The 19,256-nt window shown below is 41.6% G+C and overlaps 1 protein-coding gene across 1 annotated transcript in view; it reads left to right on the forward strand.

The window, feature by feature from the left end:
- The window catches only part of SIK2 (salt inducible kinase 2), a 212,251-nt gene that overhangs the window by 172,224 nt on the left and 20,771 nt on the right, over positions 1-19,256 (forward strand). The window contains exon 9 of the mRNA XM_068240935.1: positions 12,181-12,345. Coding sequence (XP_068097036.1) covers positions 12,181-12,345 — 165 coding nt within the window. The remainder of the gene's footprint in view (positions 1-12,180; positions 12,346-19,256) is intronic.

The raw sequence follows: 19,256 nt of genomic DNA on the forward strand, positions 1-19,256 counted from the left end.
TTCTGTGTTCAATATTGAGCAGTGTATGCTTGCCTTTAGGCTTCACAGTAGATAGAGCATCTATATGACAAGAGCGACACAGGCCTAGCCACTCAGAAAAGAGCTTACCTTGGTTGTTTTCATACATGTTCCACAAGTATTTACATTTTAGAACAGTGTCCCTTTTATTTCTGGTAAAAAAAACACAATGAAAGCAGGTAGCAGGTAGCCTTGCCCAAATATCTAGTGATGCAAATGACATAAGTCTTTGTGTCCTGGTAATGTGTCTGTGTTAAGCTATGTTAGTGGAACAATCAAACACATTGTTATTAAGGGGTGGAGTATGCTGGAAACTATTATAATTATGCTTGGTGACGGATTTATCAGATCAAGGACTTCTTTGCATGCACAGAGACAATGGCCCTGATGTGTAACTATATAGCCTGAATACCTCATCGCTGTTTCCAGAGCTCTGCAAAGTTCTCAGCTTACCTTGTGATACATTCAGTGGGATGGAATGCAGGCATCAGTGAGTGGTAGGAAGCCTGGAATGATTCTTGCCGGGGCAAAATGTTTCCTTGTGGATGCAGAAATTGGATTGAGGCCTCTTTCACAGTGGGACGTTAAAGTCGCACGTTATAAAAAATAACGCAGACTAACGCACAGCGATACAAAGGCTGTGTGACATTTACAGTGCACACGTTGCATTGTGTGTAACGTGTAGCAATATTTAGAAAGTGCTGCATGCTGTGCGTTTAGCGATACATTTGCTGCGTTATGTGTGTTGCACATGCTCAGTAATGTGTTTTTTGTAGTTTTTTTTTTTAATGTAACGCATGCGCCATTTTCGTTCCATCAGTATGCGACGAAAACGGCGCACCAAGAGACACATAACGCAGTGCAAAATGACGTCCAATTTCATAACCTACATGCGCTGCGTTAGGAGCACTTTGTTTGACTTTAACGTCGCATCAAACTCAACATCCCACTGTGAAAGAAGCCTTAACCTGGGCAAATGGGGCTTCATTCATGCTGAGTAGGTGCAGAGTCCTCTCCTCCACTTGCTGCTAGTGTTGGTATCAGTGGCTTATGTACAAAAGCTACTCATTAGTAATGATCAAAAACTATTTAAGTTCAATTACAAATTAATTTCAAATGAATTGTCAGTCAGATATTTTGTGCATAAGCGGGATATGCTTATGGTGCCCTTATATAGTACTTTTTTTCTGTTTTTTTAGATAATTTCATTCCATTATTATTAGATCGAATTAAAAGATTTTTCCAACATGTCCAATCAGATTTTATTAAAAAAAAACGGGATAATCGTTTGTTTTTCTTGAACTAAAAAATAATCTTTTTGACTTTTATTTGATCGTTTTGGTTGAATAAAGGGGAAAGTATGCTTTTATTGTACCATGTATGGGCACCATTATGGGGAGGGGGGGACAGACCTCATGTGTCTTGTTCCTTCTGTATTTCAAATACTAATAATGGGGCTACTCTAGCCTGAACATTTAAAGTGAATCACCATTTTTTTTTCCTGCAGCTTTTCCTGGTTTCTAATAGCTATGCTATCTATCTATCTATCTATCTATCTATCTATCTATCTATCTATCTATCTGTCTATCTATCTTTACCATAGACCTATTTTTCTTCTATGTTGAGAAAGGAGAATTTATTATTGGTACTGCACAGTTTCACGATTTATTATACTTATTAGATATTATTATTATTATTATTATTATTGATTTATAAAACGCCAACATATTCTGTGGTGCTGTACAAAGTAAGAAACAAACGTGGGGTACAAAATAATACAGACAATGGTACACACTTCTATACAAATACAGAGTTGGTACAAAATACAGAATCGGTATAAAGTACAGAATCAGTAATAACAGTGACAGAATTACAGTAATATGAATAAATGTGTAACAAAATCCAAAACACAAAAGGGTGAGAGAGATATAGTTTCCAGCCATAAAAATCCCTCCACAGTATCTTTTCTTGCTTCTCCTGGTGTGCTCGTCAGTATGCTAAATAGTTTCCTATCCCCAGTGAAGTCAAAGTTGCTAACATGGCATAACTGCAGTAAGGTAAATGCGTATACAGTTTAGTTCTTTTAATTAGGCAACATGAGTAGGAAACCGTTTATTTGACCACCCTGTAGTTTGCAAATGTATCAGTATAAATGCCAGCAATGCAAATCAATGCAATGCAATGAAAACATGTGAATTCATACAGTTATGGCAGAACGTGATTAAAGCATTTGTCACATTCCCCAGGATAACTATGCTGATCTGTGAAATATAACTGCATTTATGTGCATATTTATAGTTATGTGTTTGTTCCCCCAAGTCTATCAACATACTACATAGGATGGTGCACCCCCCCCCCCCTTCCCTTTTACCAATTCATACTAGCAGCTGCAAATGGTAGTGATGCCATCTCCTGTGTACCCGATAAAATGAAGAGACAGACAGGAGGTGTGGGGCTTTGGCTAGCACGGCCATAGACTGCAATTTACCCACCCTTGACTGGCATAAGCCCCGCCTCCTCTCTACCTCTCAGCTTCTGTATGGTGCCCATACACGGTACAATAAAAACATTCGATTTTCCCGTTTATTCAACCAAAACGATCTAAACAATTATCCCATTTTTTTGTCAATAAAAATCAGATCGGTCATGTTGGAAAAATCTTAATATATTCGATCTAAGGGAATAGTTGAACGAAATGATCTAATCGAAAAAAAATAAAAACAAATATATCATATATTGGCACAATTAGAATGATAAGCGATGGCATCACCGCCGTAGAACATTCTTGGGTGGTGAAAATAAATAGCTTTGTTTAGAACATGATTACAGTTATTTTAAAGTAATCTTTAGTATTCTGGTGATTTGTTTTTTTAATCAGATAAAATCAGCTTAAAGAACCGATAAATAAAAAAGCACTGCTCAGCATATGGTTAAGTCAATCCACACATACAGTACTTCCTGGCAATTTTGATAGCTCCTTTCCACACTGCATGCTATGAATTTGCATGCAAGCTGCTATTTTTTGCATTTCATTGACCTACTCTAGTCATCGATCCCAAGCAATACTCACATGAACCCTGTAGGATCTTCCCTCTTGCCTTTACCTTCTAATTACTGTTGTGTGGGTCTAGAGCATGCTGCACTCTTGCTTTGCGGGAGATATTGCAACACATCACTTAATACACCACCTCAAAAGCCAGAATGGACATTAGTGGAGGACGCTGACACATTCAAATAATTCCTGCTTGGATTTTCTCATAAATGTCCAAGGCGGAGGACACAGAGTGGCTGGCACCCAATGCTGGCTGGGACACTTGGGACTTACCTGTACCTGGAAACTGCAATGTGCTCCAGCAGTCAGATTCTAATAGTAGACACAGAAGAAAAGCGCTGGGCACCAGGGTGTATGCTTGCAGACTTTATAGTGAACCAAGCACCACTTTTATCCTCTAGGGCATGGGTCCCCAACCTGGGGGCCGTGGCCCCCTGGGGGTCCTTGGGCAGATTTCTGGGGGGCCGCGGCTTCTCCCTCCCCCCCCCCGCGGCCGCCGCTCCTGTTACCTTATGAGCGGGCGGCCGCTTCCTTCCTTATATTCCTTCAGCCGCGGCTCTCCTCTTCGCAGCATGTCGTATTACAGCAGCGCTTCCTGCACGGCTGCTGTAAGGAGCCAAGGGAGCCGGGACAGCGGTTCCCATAGTAACGGTGATGCGTATCGCCGCTACAGGAAGCCGCTACCCCACCTCCTTCCCTCCTTACAGCAGCCGCGCAGGAAGCGCTGCTGTAATACGACATGCTGCGAAGAGGAGAGCCGAGGCTGGAGGAATATAAGGAAGGAAATGGACGCCCGCTCATAAGGTAACAGGAGCAGCGGCCGCGGGGGGGAGAGGGCACCTTTGCTAGCTACACTGGGGCAGCTATACTGGGGTAACTACTGGGCTAACTGTACTGGCTACACTGGGCTAACTGTACTTGCTATACTGTGGCAACTGTACTTGCTATACTGTGGTAACTGTACTTGCTATACTGTGGCAACTGTACTTGCTATACTGTGGCAACTGTACTTGCTATACTGTGGCAACTGTACTTGCTATACTTTGGCAACTGTACTTGCTATACTGTGGCAACTGTACTTGCTATACTGTGGTAACTGTACTAGCTATAGTGTGGTAACTGTACTTGCTATACTGGGGTAACTATACTAACTATATTGGGGTAACTATACTACCTAACTATACAGGGAGTGCAGAATTATTAGGCAAGTTGTATTTTTGAGGAATAATTTTATTATTGAACAACAACCATGTTCTCAATGAACCCCAAAAACTCATTAATATCAAAGCTGAATATTTTTGAAAGTAGTTTTTAGTTTGTTTTTCGTTTTAGCTATTTTAGGGGGATATCTGTGTGTGCAGGTGACTATTACTGTGCATAATTATTAAGCAACTTAACAAAAAACAAATATATACCCATTTTAATTATTTATTTTTACCAGTGAAACCAATATAACATCTCCACATTCACAAATATAAATTTCTGACATTCAAAAACAAAACAAAAACAAATCAGTGACCAATATAGCCACCTTTCTTTGCAAGGACACGCAAAAGCCTGCCATCCATGGATTCTGTCAGAGTTTTGGTCTGTTCACCATCAACATTGCGTGCAGCAGCAACCACAGCCTCCCAGACACTGTTCAGAGAGGTGTACTGTTTTCCCTCCTTGTAAATCTCACATTTTATGATGGACCACAGGTTCTCAATGAGGTTCAGATCTGGTGAACAAGTAGGCCATGTCATTAGTTTTTCTTCTTTTATACCCTTTCTTGCCAGCCACGCTGTGGAGTACTTGGACGCGTGTGATGGAGCATTGTCCTGCATGAAAATCATGTTTTTCTTGAAGGATGCAGACTTCTTCCTGTACCACTGCTTGAAGAAGGTGTCTTCCAGAAACTGGCAGTAAGACTGGGAGTTGAGCTTGACTCCATCCTCAACCCGAAAAGGCCCCACAAGCTCATCTTTGATGATACCAGCCCAAACCAGTACTCCACCTCCACCTTGCTGGCATCTGAGTCGGACTGGAGCTCTCTGCCCTTTACCAATCCAGCTACGGGCCCATCCATCTGGCCCATCAAGACTCACTCTCATTTCATCAGTCCATAAAACCTTAGAAAAATCAGTCGTGAGATATTTCTTGGCCCAGTCTTGACATTTCAGCTTGTGTGTCTTGTTCAGTGGTGGTCGTCTTTCAGCCTTTCTTACCTTGGCATGTCTCTGAGTATTGCACACCTTGTGCTTATGGGCACTCCAGTGATGTTGCAGCTCTGAAATATGGCCAAACTGGTGGCAAGTGGCATCTTGGCAGCTGCACGCATGACTTTTCTCAGTTCATGGGCAGTTATTTTGCGCCTTGGTTTTTCCACACGCTTCTTGCGACCCTGTTGACTATTTTGAATGAAACGCTTGATTGTTCGATGATCACGCTTCAGAAGCTTTGCAATTTTAAGAGTGCTGCATCCCTCTGCAAGATATCTCACTATTTTTGACTTTTCTGAGCCTGTCAAGTCCTTTTTTTGACCCATTTTGCCAAAGGAAAGGAAGTTGCCTAATAATTATGCACACCTGATATAGGGTGTTGATGTCATTAGACCACACCCCTTCTCATTACAGAGATGCACATCACCTAATATGCTTAATTGGTAATAGGCTTTCGAGCCTATACAGCTTGGAGTAAGACAACATGCATAAAGAGGATGATGTGGGCAAAATACTCATTTGCCTAATAATTCTGCACTCCCTGTACTGAGGCAACTATAGTCCTTATACAGGGGCAACTGTGTTATGCAGGGGCAACTGGGGGCAACTATGCCTAGATACCTACTTACCTATATACTACACTCAAAATCAGGGAAAAGAGGGGGGGCTGCCGCCACCACTAACCACGCCCCCCTCCCCCAGGGGGCCCCAGAGAAAAGTTTGGTCGGGATAGTGGGCCCCGGGCTTAAAAAGGTTGGGGACCCCTGCTCTAGGGCATCTCAATAGCATATTAAAAATGCATGCCATTAATTTAGCTCATTACTAAAATTTTAAATTCACCTCTTCTTTTTACATTTTAAAAGTTTAGCAGAGGCTTTTTCCCTACTTTGATAACCTGCCTGACCACAGACATTTCAGGCATGTAAGGACTGATGTGTGTGTGTGGGGGGGGGGGAAGGCTTTAAAGTCTTTACAGAAGTCACATATGCTATTTTCACACCATCCCCTGGAAAAATTATGGGTAGCCAGAAGGGGAGGGGGAGCATGGCATCTCCTAGAGCTACTAGAAACCAGTAAACAAAAAAACAAAGTAGAGCTTGATTCCCTTTAATCCAAACTTACATAGATATACATATAACTGGGAGTGTGAGATGGCCTAACAACCATTTCTTGGGAACAACCCACTTCCTCAGAGACCGCTTCATTTGGTTGCTGAGGAAGCCGGTTGTTCCCACGAAACGGCTGTTAGGCCATCTCACACTCCCAGTTATATGTACCGTATAACTGTATGTAACTTTGGATTCGTGTGTAGAAGCATATGCCCTGGTGCCCAGCTGCTGCTCATAAAGGTATTTTATATCCAGGTCTGGACACTCCTGCTGCCAGACCAACAGATCCTTCCACTGTCATCTCTGTATATATGGAATGCGTGTCTTAAAACGTGACAACCTTTCTTTAATTGGAAAAGTCCTTTAAAAAGCCAAGTAATTATATTTTCTTTCTGGCCCATTAAAGGACTGGTAAAGAAAATGTTGTTCCCAGGGTCGGTCTGAGCCTTTAAAATATACATTCTGGTTTTTTGAGGTCTAAATTAGGCGTGACTAGGTAATAAACCCTGTTCACTTTACATTCCCAGCTCATTGCAGAGCTGCACGGTTTATTAACCAAGCCAACAGGAGTTAATGTGCTGTCAATAACCATAATTACTATGATATAACTGATAAAATGGTTGTTGCACAGCATCCCGAACAAATCCCCTATCTCAGAGAAACCTGCAGCCCATGAAAACAGCTGTCAGTGCAGGATTTCATGTGACGGAGTGCGGTATAAAAACCTGAGCACCACTCTGCATAGCAAGTGCTTTCATGTCTCAGGGCATTAAGCAAACAATAGGTTGTACGCAGGAGCTTGTGCTTGCCATGTCAGCCTAATCCATTCATGAACTGTGTTCATCTTGTCAGTGTTCTGGCATAAAGCTTTCTAATGACCCTGGCAAAGGTCAAAGGTGGATAATGGGAGAGGAGCACCGTCAGAACATGTTTAGGCCGGTTATCTTTACACATGAGCACGTAACCTGCAGGTCTGAACACAGCTTGTAACATGTAATGTTGGGAGTTTTGTCACTCTGCCCAGAGACATATGATGTGACTGTCAACCCACACTGGGCTGGCCCATGCATGGTCTGCATCATTTGAGTGCAGAGATGGCCGATTGCACTTATGGGAGGGGTGATGACCAAATCTCTACTAATACTTCCTTTTCACTACTGCTTTCTGCTTCCTGCTTTTCAGACCTACTTTTTATATAGTCCTAATCATAAAGCCAAGCATTGATTTATTAAAGTGTGCCCAACAGTGTCAGACTGGGAGCTGGAAAACTGAGGAAATCCCCTTGCTGGGGAGTATTCAGGTGTTGCTGCTCACAGTGAAGACTTGCTGCAGGTTTGTATTGGGGGTGATAACACAGGGTTACTGCTGCTTGGCCAGCAGGTGGATTTCCTTAGCGTTTCCACCTCCCAGTCCGACACTGGCACCCAGTGTATATAGCTTCTGAGTGCAGAGTAGAAATAAAAAAATAGCTCATACATTTTAGTTTCTGGGATACTGAAAGACTGTATCAGTCTTATGAGACACTACAACATTCTAGTGAAGTTGAGCATCTCATCTGGTCACCACAATCCCCAGACCTCAAGATTATTGAGCATTTATGGTCGTTTTTAGAGATTCAAGTAAGAAGGCGATTTCCGCCGCCATCGTCTCTAAAAGAGCTGGAGGGTGTTTTAACTGAAGAATAGGCTAAAATTCCTTTGGAAACAATTCACAATTTGTATGAATCAATACCTCGGAGAATTGAGGCTGTAATTGCAGCAAAAGGTGGAGCTACACCAACCTAAAATATATTTTGTTGATTTTCAAGTGTTTCCATTATTTTTTCCAACCCCTGTATATGGCATGAAACACTCTATATGGTGCCAAGCAACCCTGGATCTTTTTGTTTTGCTAAAAGGGATTTGTATTAAGCAGCAATAAACCCTTCTTGTGCATTATATAGAGCGCCAACCTCTTTCTTTACTGGAGAGAAAAGGCACATTTTGAATCTAATTTTGAATGGTGTGAGGAAGGGATAGAACCGCCATCTCCTGCTGCCTGTGTCTCTGTAGGGGAGATCTGTACAGACCCATTCTCGTTATTGCTAGATTTGTAGGTTGCTATGAGTGAATTATCTGCATATGGTTTACTACCAGCAATTCAGCATGTTATCTGACATAAAATATTTAATACCAGCATTGTAGTGAAATCATTGCACTCTGGAAAGCATCGGGCTTATGGTACAATAAACAATGTTTTATATTATTCAGTAGGACATATACAAGTAGCCTGCAGACTGTTTTAATTGTCATTTACTTTCATCATACAAGCTTACTAAAGATTTAGTCTGTGCAGAATCAATACGCAGCGCTTGTTGACTGATGTCAATTTTTTCCTTATGCAACATGCTGACTGACCATTTCTTATGTAAGCGTAGCAAAAAAAAAGAGGACCTGTCATATAGTCAGTGAAAGCCAATCTGCTCTTCGTACAATGAAATATCCTGAATAAATGCTAAAATGCAGCGGATATTTATTGTAACGTTTCAGTTTAATTAAGTTTGCCAACTTCTAAACAGACGTAGGGCACTGCAAGACTAACTTCTGCATGCTTACAGCTGTTTTTAAATTTGGTGTGCGCTAAAATCAGAGAAGCCACAACCCCCGTTGTAGCCATGGTGTGACCAAATCAGTGATGCATAATTTCCATTACAAGGATGCCCCACTTAGGCAATACTTGGCAGTATTCAGTGACGTGACGGACCACGTATATTGTAAAGGGGGCCTGCATGTGAGGCCCAGCTATTGCACAGGATTCCTAACAGAAAGATTATTGAGTAGTTCCCAGTTGTCCTGGCTTGTCAGTTGATTAGTCCAGGTGTTTAAAATAAGTAACAAGCTCCTACTCTGTGCAGCCATTTACTCATACAGTAAGATGAGGAAGATTCTGGACACAGAGTCCAGCTTGTCGGCTTGCAAAGGATTTTAACTTCAGTCATTTAGGTAATAATATCCCTTTAAGGCCCATTTAAGAGCGTCTTGTTTGTCATTTGTTTTTGTGACTTTGGCTATAATGACATAACCTTGATACGTACTGCTCGATACAGAAAATCCTGATGATCTGGGAGCATGAATCTATTAGGCCGTGCCAAATTAGCTGGTAATTTTTGAGCAAAATAAGTGTATAAAAATAATCCAACACAGTTAGATCTGCCATTCTGCTCAATGTATACTTAATTCAACTTGGCAGATGCCTCATTTCATACATTCAAATGCCTTATTCATAGCATGGCTGTTTCTGAAATAAATTTAAATAATAATTGACCTTTAGTAATATGAGTCAAAGATTCATCGGTTTGCTGTAAATTGTTGCGTAGAATGGAAAGTCTGCAAGAAGCACTAAATAACTGTGTGTGTGTGTGTGTGTGTGTGTGTGTGTGTGTGTGTGTGTGTGTGTGTGTGTGTGTGTGTGTGTGTACAGTATATAATTATTTTTTTATATATTTTTCAACTACCAACCCATATTTTTGAAAAGCAGGATAGTAAAATGGGCTAAAGTTGTTTAAATGGTTTTGATAAAATATATATAATGTACTATATAATAAAATCTCTGTCCGTGTGTTGAGCCTGGTGTGCATGCGCAGCATGGGGTCGGACTTCAGAAAGCACTTAAGAAAGCACAGGGGGGTGGGCAAGTGCACGGCAGTGCATGCGGGGGAGCGCAGCTAAGCACGTGTCTTGGAGGCGACACACACATACACACACACACACACACACACACACACACACACACACACACACACACACACACACACACACACACACACACACACACACACACACACACACACACACACCTTGATTGTTTTACTTGCTGTTTTGTTGTGTTTCTTGCTTACTTAAAGGATACCCGAAGTGACGTGTGGCATGTTGAGATAGACATGTGTATGTACAGTGCCTAGCACACAAATAACTAGACTGTTCCTTTTTTTTTTTATCTCTTTCTTGCTCTCAGAAGCCATTTTCTGCTAGGAAAGTGTTTTATAGTTGGAATTTCTTATCGGTGAGGGTCACACTGTAGTCCCTTCCCGTCTGAGTCAGGACTGAGTCAGCCACTTACATACCTGATATTTAACTCTTTCAGACAGAGAAAGAAAAAAAAAAGAAACACAGCATAGTTATTTGTGTGCTAGGCACTGTACATACACATGTCTATCTCATCATGTCACATGTCACTTCGGGTATCCTTTAAACATAAAAATCTCTAAAAAAAAATATTTTTTAAAAAGAAAAAAAGTTGTCACTGTTGTATATTAAATGTATACAATATACTGTATATTACTATTGGAATGAATGTATCTGCTACAGCTATTCAAATGTGTGTGCTTGCCCTTGTTTGGCGATTTAAAGGAATACTATTAAACTATAGCAATTTGTGGCAACAGTCTAAATGATTGTATTAACGTGTGTAAGGACGGGAAGGGTAACTATTATTGCTGTGTGTAGTCATTTTATTTTTAATTACCCTATAGGCAGCATCCCCTTATCAAGCTGACGGCGACAGAGAAGTGGATTATCTCATTATGAGAGGGGGGCTCTGCGTTCCTATTGATATACTGTAGTACTATGTGCCTCCTCACATCACAGCGGGGAGCACGTGACCTGCCTCAATGAGTTACTCTGAGGAGCGAGAGACTACCACTCTCGCTCCTATTCTGCCCAGCAATAAAGTTTATTATTCCCAATCTTGAAATGATCTCTAATGCCGGCAGCCTTCTGTGGAAGTCCCCACCTTTGGCTCAGAAGAGCCGCTGCGACATTGAATGTTTGCTGTTGCTATGCCACAGCAAACAAGAGAGCCAGAGGAGGGCGGTAGAGCTGCCGCGTAATCGCGGAGAAACCCGGAGCCAAACGTAGGGACGGGTGCAGCCGCTGGCAGTCTCTGTGGAGAGCTTTCCACAGAAGGCTGCCGGCATTAGAGATAATTTCAAGATTGGGAATAATAAACTACATTGCGGGGCAGAATAGGAGCGAGAGTGGTAGTCTCTCGCTCCTCAGAGTAACTAATTGAGGCAGGTCACGTGCTCCCCGCTGTGATGTGAGGTAGCACATAGTACTACAGTATGTCAATAGGAACGCGGAATCCCCCTCTCATAATGAGATAATCCACTTTTCCATCGCCGTCAGCTTGATAAGGGGACGCTGCCTATAGGGTAATTAAAAATAAAATGACTACACACAGCAATAATATTTACCCTGCCCTTCCTTACACACGTTAATACAATCATTTAGACTGTTGCCACAAATTGCTATAGTTTAATAGTATTCCTTTAAGTGAAAGTGGCCCCACACTTTATGGACTTTGTCAAAAGTAATGATTATTCATTTATCCTATTGATTTACTTTTTATATTCCAGTTTGAATTCGTTCTAATTTCTTATACATACATCTAAGTTGTTTCTTCAAACGAGTGTAAATTGTCCTCTAGCACTCTCAGTATACCCTGTGAAGAGTTATTTCCAATGGACAGACAAGTATGTAGAAAAAAACAACTTTTCGCTACCAGAGAGCTCAGGATGCATGAATAATGAATGCTTATAAGGCTCAGATTGCTCTCTGGAGTTCAGATTTAAACCATTGGTAGGATTTAATAGGCTGTACCCCCAGAAAACACTACAAAATCAAACACAGAGGACTTGGGCCATTCAACCTGCTTTTATGTTTAGTTTTATTTTGATTATTATTTTTTTAATGTTCAGGACTCAACCAGTTACCAGCGTACTTTTTATTGAGATCCTTTATATTTTCAATGTTTTTTCCAGACAAGCACAGTGATGTCTCCAGTCAACCTCATGACACAAAATGTAAGACTGATGAGAGCGCCTGTACTCCCAGAAGCCTCCACTGTAGAGCCATTCTCCTACCAACCAAGCAGCTGCCAGGCTGAGACAACATTCCTAGAGGAGGAAGCCGTGAATACGCCAACGGTAAATACTCATGCGTCTTTGTCATGCTTCCAGGAATATTACTTGTGTTTTCTTATTCATTTGTCATTCTTCCTCATAAGGTGTCATATTTTATTTTTTTATACTGTGGAGGTTAACATTTTCAGCAATAGACACAAGAAAACTCTTGTATGGCTGTTGGCCAGTAACTCACTTCAGATATATTTATATATACTTTTCCTCTGATGTTTTTCCCTAAAACCCTTTTTCCTCCACTTAAAACATTAAGAGTGTAACCAGACTGACTGAGTTACCTCTTTACCATATAGAGAAAGATTTTCTTAATGGCGGGACATTGTTGCTGTCTATGAGAAAGACTTAGGGCCCGTTCAGACTGCACGCGTTTCCAGCCGCGTTTTGGAAACGCGTGCAGGAGGCCGATACGCACGACATCAGACAGTGCATAGAGTGCACTGTGTGATGTTCACACTGCATGCGTTCTGGACCTGTGCGGTCCGGGAACGCATGCTGCACGCAGATTTTGTCAAAACGCGTGGCTGTCCCATTCACTTTTCAGTGATGGGATCAGCCACGCAACGCACACAAACGCGGATGGCGTGCGTTCGTACGCGTTGCGGTCCGCACGCGTTCCGGTCTGCACGCGTTCCGCACGCATGGCCATCCGCATTTGTGATCTGAACGGGCCCTTATGGTGGTAACCTAGACTCTGATGTGGACTGACAGAAATGTGCTTTACTAAAGGCAAATATGTGCATAGCTTATGCTGCCCTTTATTTACTAAAGGGACAGACTAACCAGCAAGCTCATGGTGACCCAGAACTCATTGGAGTGTGTAAGGGACTACAATGGTCCTAAAAGCCCCCTTACTAAGATGTTAAGAAAAACAAAAGTTTGCTTTCTTAAAACAGAAAGAATTTGCGATAATTCAGGTTGGAGTGAGCTTGAGATGTCTCCCAAGGCATCACTGCTGAATATATGCAAATTAACCATTGTACCCTTAGAAGCTAAACACACCTCCAGAACCGCTGGAATGCAATGATGTGTCAGCTTGTTAATTTGTACAGAGCCATAATAATCCAACATGCATACAGACTGTTTCGGATTGTTTGATCCTCATCAGTGCATGGCATGGATTAATTTGGCTCTATGCAGTAGGGCTTGTAACACCGAGAGGGACAGACTAACCAGCAAGCTCATGGTGACCCAGAACTCATTGGAGTGTGTAAGGGACTACAATGGTCCTAAAAGCTCCCTTACTAAGATGTTAAGAAAAACAAAAGTAACAGAAAGAATTTGCGATAATTCAGGTTGGAGTGAGCTTGAGATGTCTCCCAAGGCATCACTGCTGAATATATGCAAATTAACCATTGTACCCTTAGAAGCTAAACACACCTCCAGAACCGCTGGAATGCAATGATGTGTCAGCTTGTTAATTTGTACAGAGCCATAATAATCCAACATGCATACAGACTGTTTCGGATTGTTTGATCCTCATCAGTGCATGGCATGGATTATTTACTAAAGCAAACCTGTGCTGTGAAGGGGTTAAAAACTGTATGTTTACCTTAGTAATGGGAAGCCTCTGGATGGTTGATATGCCTTCCAGATTCCATTGTAGCCCTCTACTGCTGACCAGGCCCTCTTCTTCTTAGGGCCATGCTCCCGTCCAAGCAAGAGCTTTTACATACTTTGCATGCTTGAATGCTTCACGTAAGCTCCGCACATGCCCGGTAGAATGAAGTGATCGTTCACAGCGGGAAAATGGTTTTGTTCTACTGGGCATGTGCAGACCTTAGTAGCACATGCCCAGTACGCAGAAGCTTATACACAATGGGATCTCCGCCTCAAGAATATGTTTATAGGGACCCAGCACTGGAATGGTGGGGTGTAGTGTTATTGGGGTATCCATAGGCTTCCCACTACTGAGATAAGTATTTCTTTATATTCAACGTTCGCTTCAGAGCTTTGAAGAGCCTTGATTACTTAACCTCCCTCTCTCTGATAAAAGTTATGGCCACACTTGTTATGGATGGGGGAATCATGAAGGCCATGGCCACACTAGTTATATGACCCCCTTGAAAAAGGGGGGGGGGGCACCAAGGGGAGAGACAGTTAAAGGGGTGTGTACATTGGGTTTCCCATCAAAGTTTCTCTCTGCACCTGTTCGGTTAATATTTATTAAAACCAGTTAGCAATGGGAGATTTCAGAAGAGGTCTTAGCATTCTGTAGCCTTCTCAGATCTACATTGAATGTTACCAGGGCTAGCGGCTTACATTCCCTCACCTGCATTTTTCCCAGAAGAATACAAATGTGCCACCTGCCATCAGGGATAGTGTTATGATTGTAATGTATGTTCTTGTGATCACTTCGTTGATGGGGAGAGATATGCACCCCTGGTATATTTGCATTCAGGCATAGCAAGCACAAACTCCATGGTCCCTTGTTAAAATCAAACTAGTGGTTCCATTACTGCAAGGAAATAGCGTGCTTCCCTGTATGAACGCCATGTAGGCTCTCACGTATGCAGTTCTTTCTCTTGTCATATATGCTGTAAGCCTGGAACAAGCAAATACTTCAAATTGAAAATACTAAAGGCACAGCAGAAGTGTTTTGCGGCTTGGGGTTATTGTTACCTTTGTCACATTACAATTTATAATCTGCATAATCCAGACTTTTTTTCTATACATCTGAGAAAATGGTATATTGTGTTATTGATAAATTGTATGTATATAGAAGGAAAGGCGAGAACAATACCTTTTTAAATGGCTCCCATTAAAGGACAACTGAAGGGAGAAGAATATGGTGGCTGCCATGTTTATTTCATTTTAAACAATACCCGTTGCCTGGCAGCTCTGCTGATGTATTTGGCTGCAGTAGTGGCTGAATAACACCAGAAACAAGCATGCAGCTAATCTCATCAGCTCTGACAATAAAGTCAGAAAGACCTGATCTGCTTCATGCTTGTTCAGGGTCCATGGCTAAAAGTATTAGAGGCAGAGGATGAGCAGGACAGCCAGGCAACTGGTATTGCTTAAAAGGAAATATGGCAGCCTCCATAGCCATCTTGCTACAGTTGTCCTTTAATATTCCAGGAGACTTGGATATCTGATTTATAAATCATTATTTTACTCTTTCTGTCCGATTATTCATTAAAAGGTATAATTTTTAAGTAGGAATGTAGGTGGGCCAATCAAAAACTATTTCTGGCTCACGTGCAAATTGAATACTAATTGTACAAATGGGTAGGAAGCACATTTCAACTGGCCCAGTTCAGAACTGCATATAATTTACATTAAAGTGGCTTGCAAGTCAGAATTATTAGCATTACTGACCATCTCTTCCACCCCTCAAATCCTGCCCAGATACTCACCAGATCCCCTTTAAGGGAACCTGAAGTAGCAGGAATATGGAGGCTGTCATCGTCATACCTTGTTCAACAGTTTTCTGAGTCCCATACCTGCATCAAGCATACAGCAGTGGGGTCAGACCAGAGTCACTGCATCTGATCTACATGCTCATCCTGGGCCTGCGACTTAGGGCTGTCACCCACTAGCCATCGCTGGTAGCAAACGCTAATGCGTGATGTGAAAAAAATCCATTTTGTTCCTGCATTCCTTAAAATGTAATTCCTCCAAAAATGCTGCAAGCTGATTGCTAAGCACTAATCGCAAGTGCTAACGCTTTAACGTAGTGGAATCCCCCTCCTTGGTTTTCAACTGTTGTAGCGCTTTGCAGATCCCCAGAAATCGGGCAAGCGCAGGAAATGCGCTCCTGGTGGGCCCAAGCCCTTGGAGTATTAGAGAAGGCAGGCAGCTGACATAGTTTATTATAGAATGAGGATGGCAGCTTCCATACAGCTCTCACTTCAGGTTCCCTTTAATTCCGCCATCTTCAAAGAGTTGAAGCCTGATCCAAAGTCATTGCCTTAAACAGCCTTAGAATGAAGGAAGTGGCTTAACGTTGTGCTTTTCTGCATATGGATGTTTCTCATCCAGTCAGGAAGAATACGGCAGGTCATAAATCCTTCAGAAATTGCAGCTTTGTGTGCTCCTTGGCCATACTATCTGAACACAGGTGAGGAGACGGATATGGACTGAGAAACAAACTCAGCTCTTGGACTGGAAGTTTACTGTTGCTGTCGGTTGGCAACACAGCTCCACCTGTGGACAGAAAGTATTATTTAACACTTATAGAGGTTATAGTATCAGGGAGCTATCCTAGGCCAGTGATCTGCAAACTTGGCTCTCCAGCTGTTAATGAACTACAAGTCCCACAATGCATTTGCCTTTATGAATCATGACAGTGGGTGTCAGACTCCTGCAATGCATTGTGGGACTTGTAGTTAACAGCTGGAGATCCAAGATTGCAGATCACTGTCCTAGGCTGCCGATATGTACACTGCACAGTATGTAAAACTAGTAATGAAAGGGGTGAAGGTGGCACGTGTGAGGAAATCTGCTCCTGTTAGTAAAGCAGCTTTGTACTGCAAGCACATGCCCAGGCGAGGCACAGGCTATGATAGGTACATTAATTTTGCACAGATGAACAATCACTTGTGGAGTCGTGATAGTTCAGCTGCGGAAAATCTCAGCCCAGCCGCTGAGAGCTGTAAAAAACAATGTGTAATATCCTGTATTTTTAGCTTCACCATGGGGATCCTCAGAAGTGCTGCTGCTTCTGCACACACAGGGAACACAATCGTCTTTTCGAAGCGCTTTAGAGGAATAATATATCTGTGTGTGTTCATATACTTGTGTATATATGTATATAATTTATCTTTATTCCCTAGCTCACGTTAACAAGGCTTTGATGGGATCATTAGTGGCCAAAAACACAATAGCTCCTTGGTGCCGTGTAGCAATTATGGCTGGCTGGAACAATACCTGTATAAGTGGCTGGCAAGCTTGTGACATTTTTGCATATACTTTCAGAAGCTATTCATCTTAATATTTTTTCAGCGTCAAACTAAAGAAAATATAATCTCCGAATTAATGGCAAGTTGGCAACACAGCAAATACGTTATTGGATAGATTGCATTTCTCTTTGTGGTATAAAGAGGGTGGTCTTGTCACCCATCTTCCGGTTTAGTGTCATTGGAACATTTTTTACGGGGCTCTTTCCTGTGACTGCTGAGGTAAATATTTTCACAGGAAGTAAAATGGAGGTTAGGTGGGCCAGCCAGAGCTCCTGAACTGAAACCTTAAAGAATCACTATTGCAAAAAGATTGTATAATTTCAAATCCATACATAAAAAATGTAGTAAAATGCACTATAAATTACATATCATTATAAAAGAGGATCAGCGTTTTTCGTATGTCACTGCCACTTACAGTAGGTAATGAAAAACCTACAGATCTGACCGGTTTTGGACTAGTCCATCTGCTCACCGGGGATTCTTAGATTTTTGTGTTTACTGAAGCGTAGTTGCGCAGTCCAGCTACGAAAACCATGTGCAAATGAAAATGAAGCCTTGCCAGCATCTTTACAAAAGCATGTCTTTAAAGTATCTATATAAAGTATAAAGGAAATACTGAAAATCTCTTATGAGGAGATGGACTAGTCCAAAATCTGTCAGATCTTTCAGCTTTTTACAGCTTACAGTAAGTGACAGCAGCATAGGAAAAAAGTAATTTTTAGTGCATTTTACTCTGGAGACAAATGTACATCTAAAGTTGGCTACACACGATACAATAAAATGATCCGATTTTACGGCAATTCGATAAAAACGATCGGATCTCCCGAAAAAATCAAAAGCTTTTTTTTTTTTTTTTTTCATTCGACTGAAAAATCCGATCAGCTTTCCCGTTTTCTTCCATTTTTATCGATCCGGAATGCCAGATATTTTTCTTCAATCTTTCTACAGATTGTATGGTGTGTGGTAGATTGTCGATTTATTAATATACACACTCTAGCCATTTTCTCAGAGTTTCCAATCATTTTTATCATCATTGGGGAAAAATTGAATATTCTGTGTGGTACATTGGTCATATTTTTAAATTGTTACAATCAGTCAGAAAAATTGATTGCAATTCTTAAATTGACAGATATTTAAAAAATTGTATGGTGTGTGGCCACCTTTAGAAGTATGTATTTTACAATTGAGACTTTTTGATGATAGTAGTCCTTTAAGCATGCCTGAAGTGACATGACAAAATAAGCATATGCACATATATAATACCTATCCTACGTACATTCAAATTCCTGTCCATCACTTCCCAATTGTTCCCTGCAGCCAGCGTATATATGCAGGTCTGTAAAATAATGTGTTGACTGAAGCAGAAAGTGCAATGTGTTAGGACCTGTAGAAGGATTGGCTGCGCTACATGTCATCTTTCACATCTTTCAGTGATCACCAAACCGCATACTTCTCAATGGTTTGTCCCAAGCTTTAGGGGAAAAAAAACTGCCCATTCAGTCACACACTTTTGAGGAAGCTGGATAAGGAAGCTTCCTTTGAAAGCCAGAACACTTTTGTTGGAAACAACCCCACACCTGAAGAAAATAAAAAGGCACATAGTTGTTTTTTTTTTATCTGGGAAGGCATGTGACAGGCCCTATGCATTGCATAAGTAAGTCTACCCATGCTGCTGCATAAATGACAGGTAGATTCAGTGTTTACATGGTAGGTTCCAGGGGCGTAACTTCAGGTGAGCAGCCTGTCCAACTGCAATGGGACCCTGAGCTTTACTCCCTCTGAGATAGTTTCCATCCTTCAGATCAGGTGTTTGTGGCTACAGCTGTTATGGGTGTGAATATTATGTTGGCCACACTAATCTTATGACCGTTGGAAGATGGGCCCCAAGCTGTGAAGGTCACCAAGGGGAGGCAAGGCAAAGGGTGTGAGCATTGGGGGCCTGAACAAAGTTTTTCTGGAGGCCATGATTTGTAGTTGTGCTCCTGGTAGGTACGTTGTAATTTTCACTAGAATTTA

This window comes from Hyperolius riggenbachi, chromosome 6 (genome assembly GCF_040937935.1).
Source record: "Hyperolius riggenbachi isolate aHypRig1 chromosome 6, aHypRig1.pri, whole genome shotgun sequence".
Taxonomy (NCBI): Eukaryota; Metazoa; Chordata; class Amphibia; order Anura; family Hyperoliidae; genus Hyperolius; species Hyperolius riggenbachi.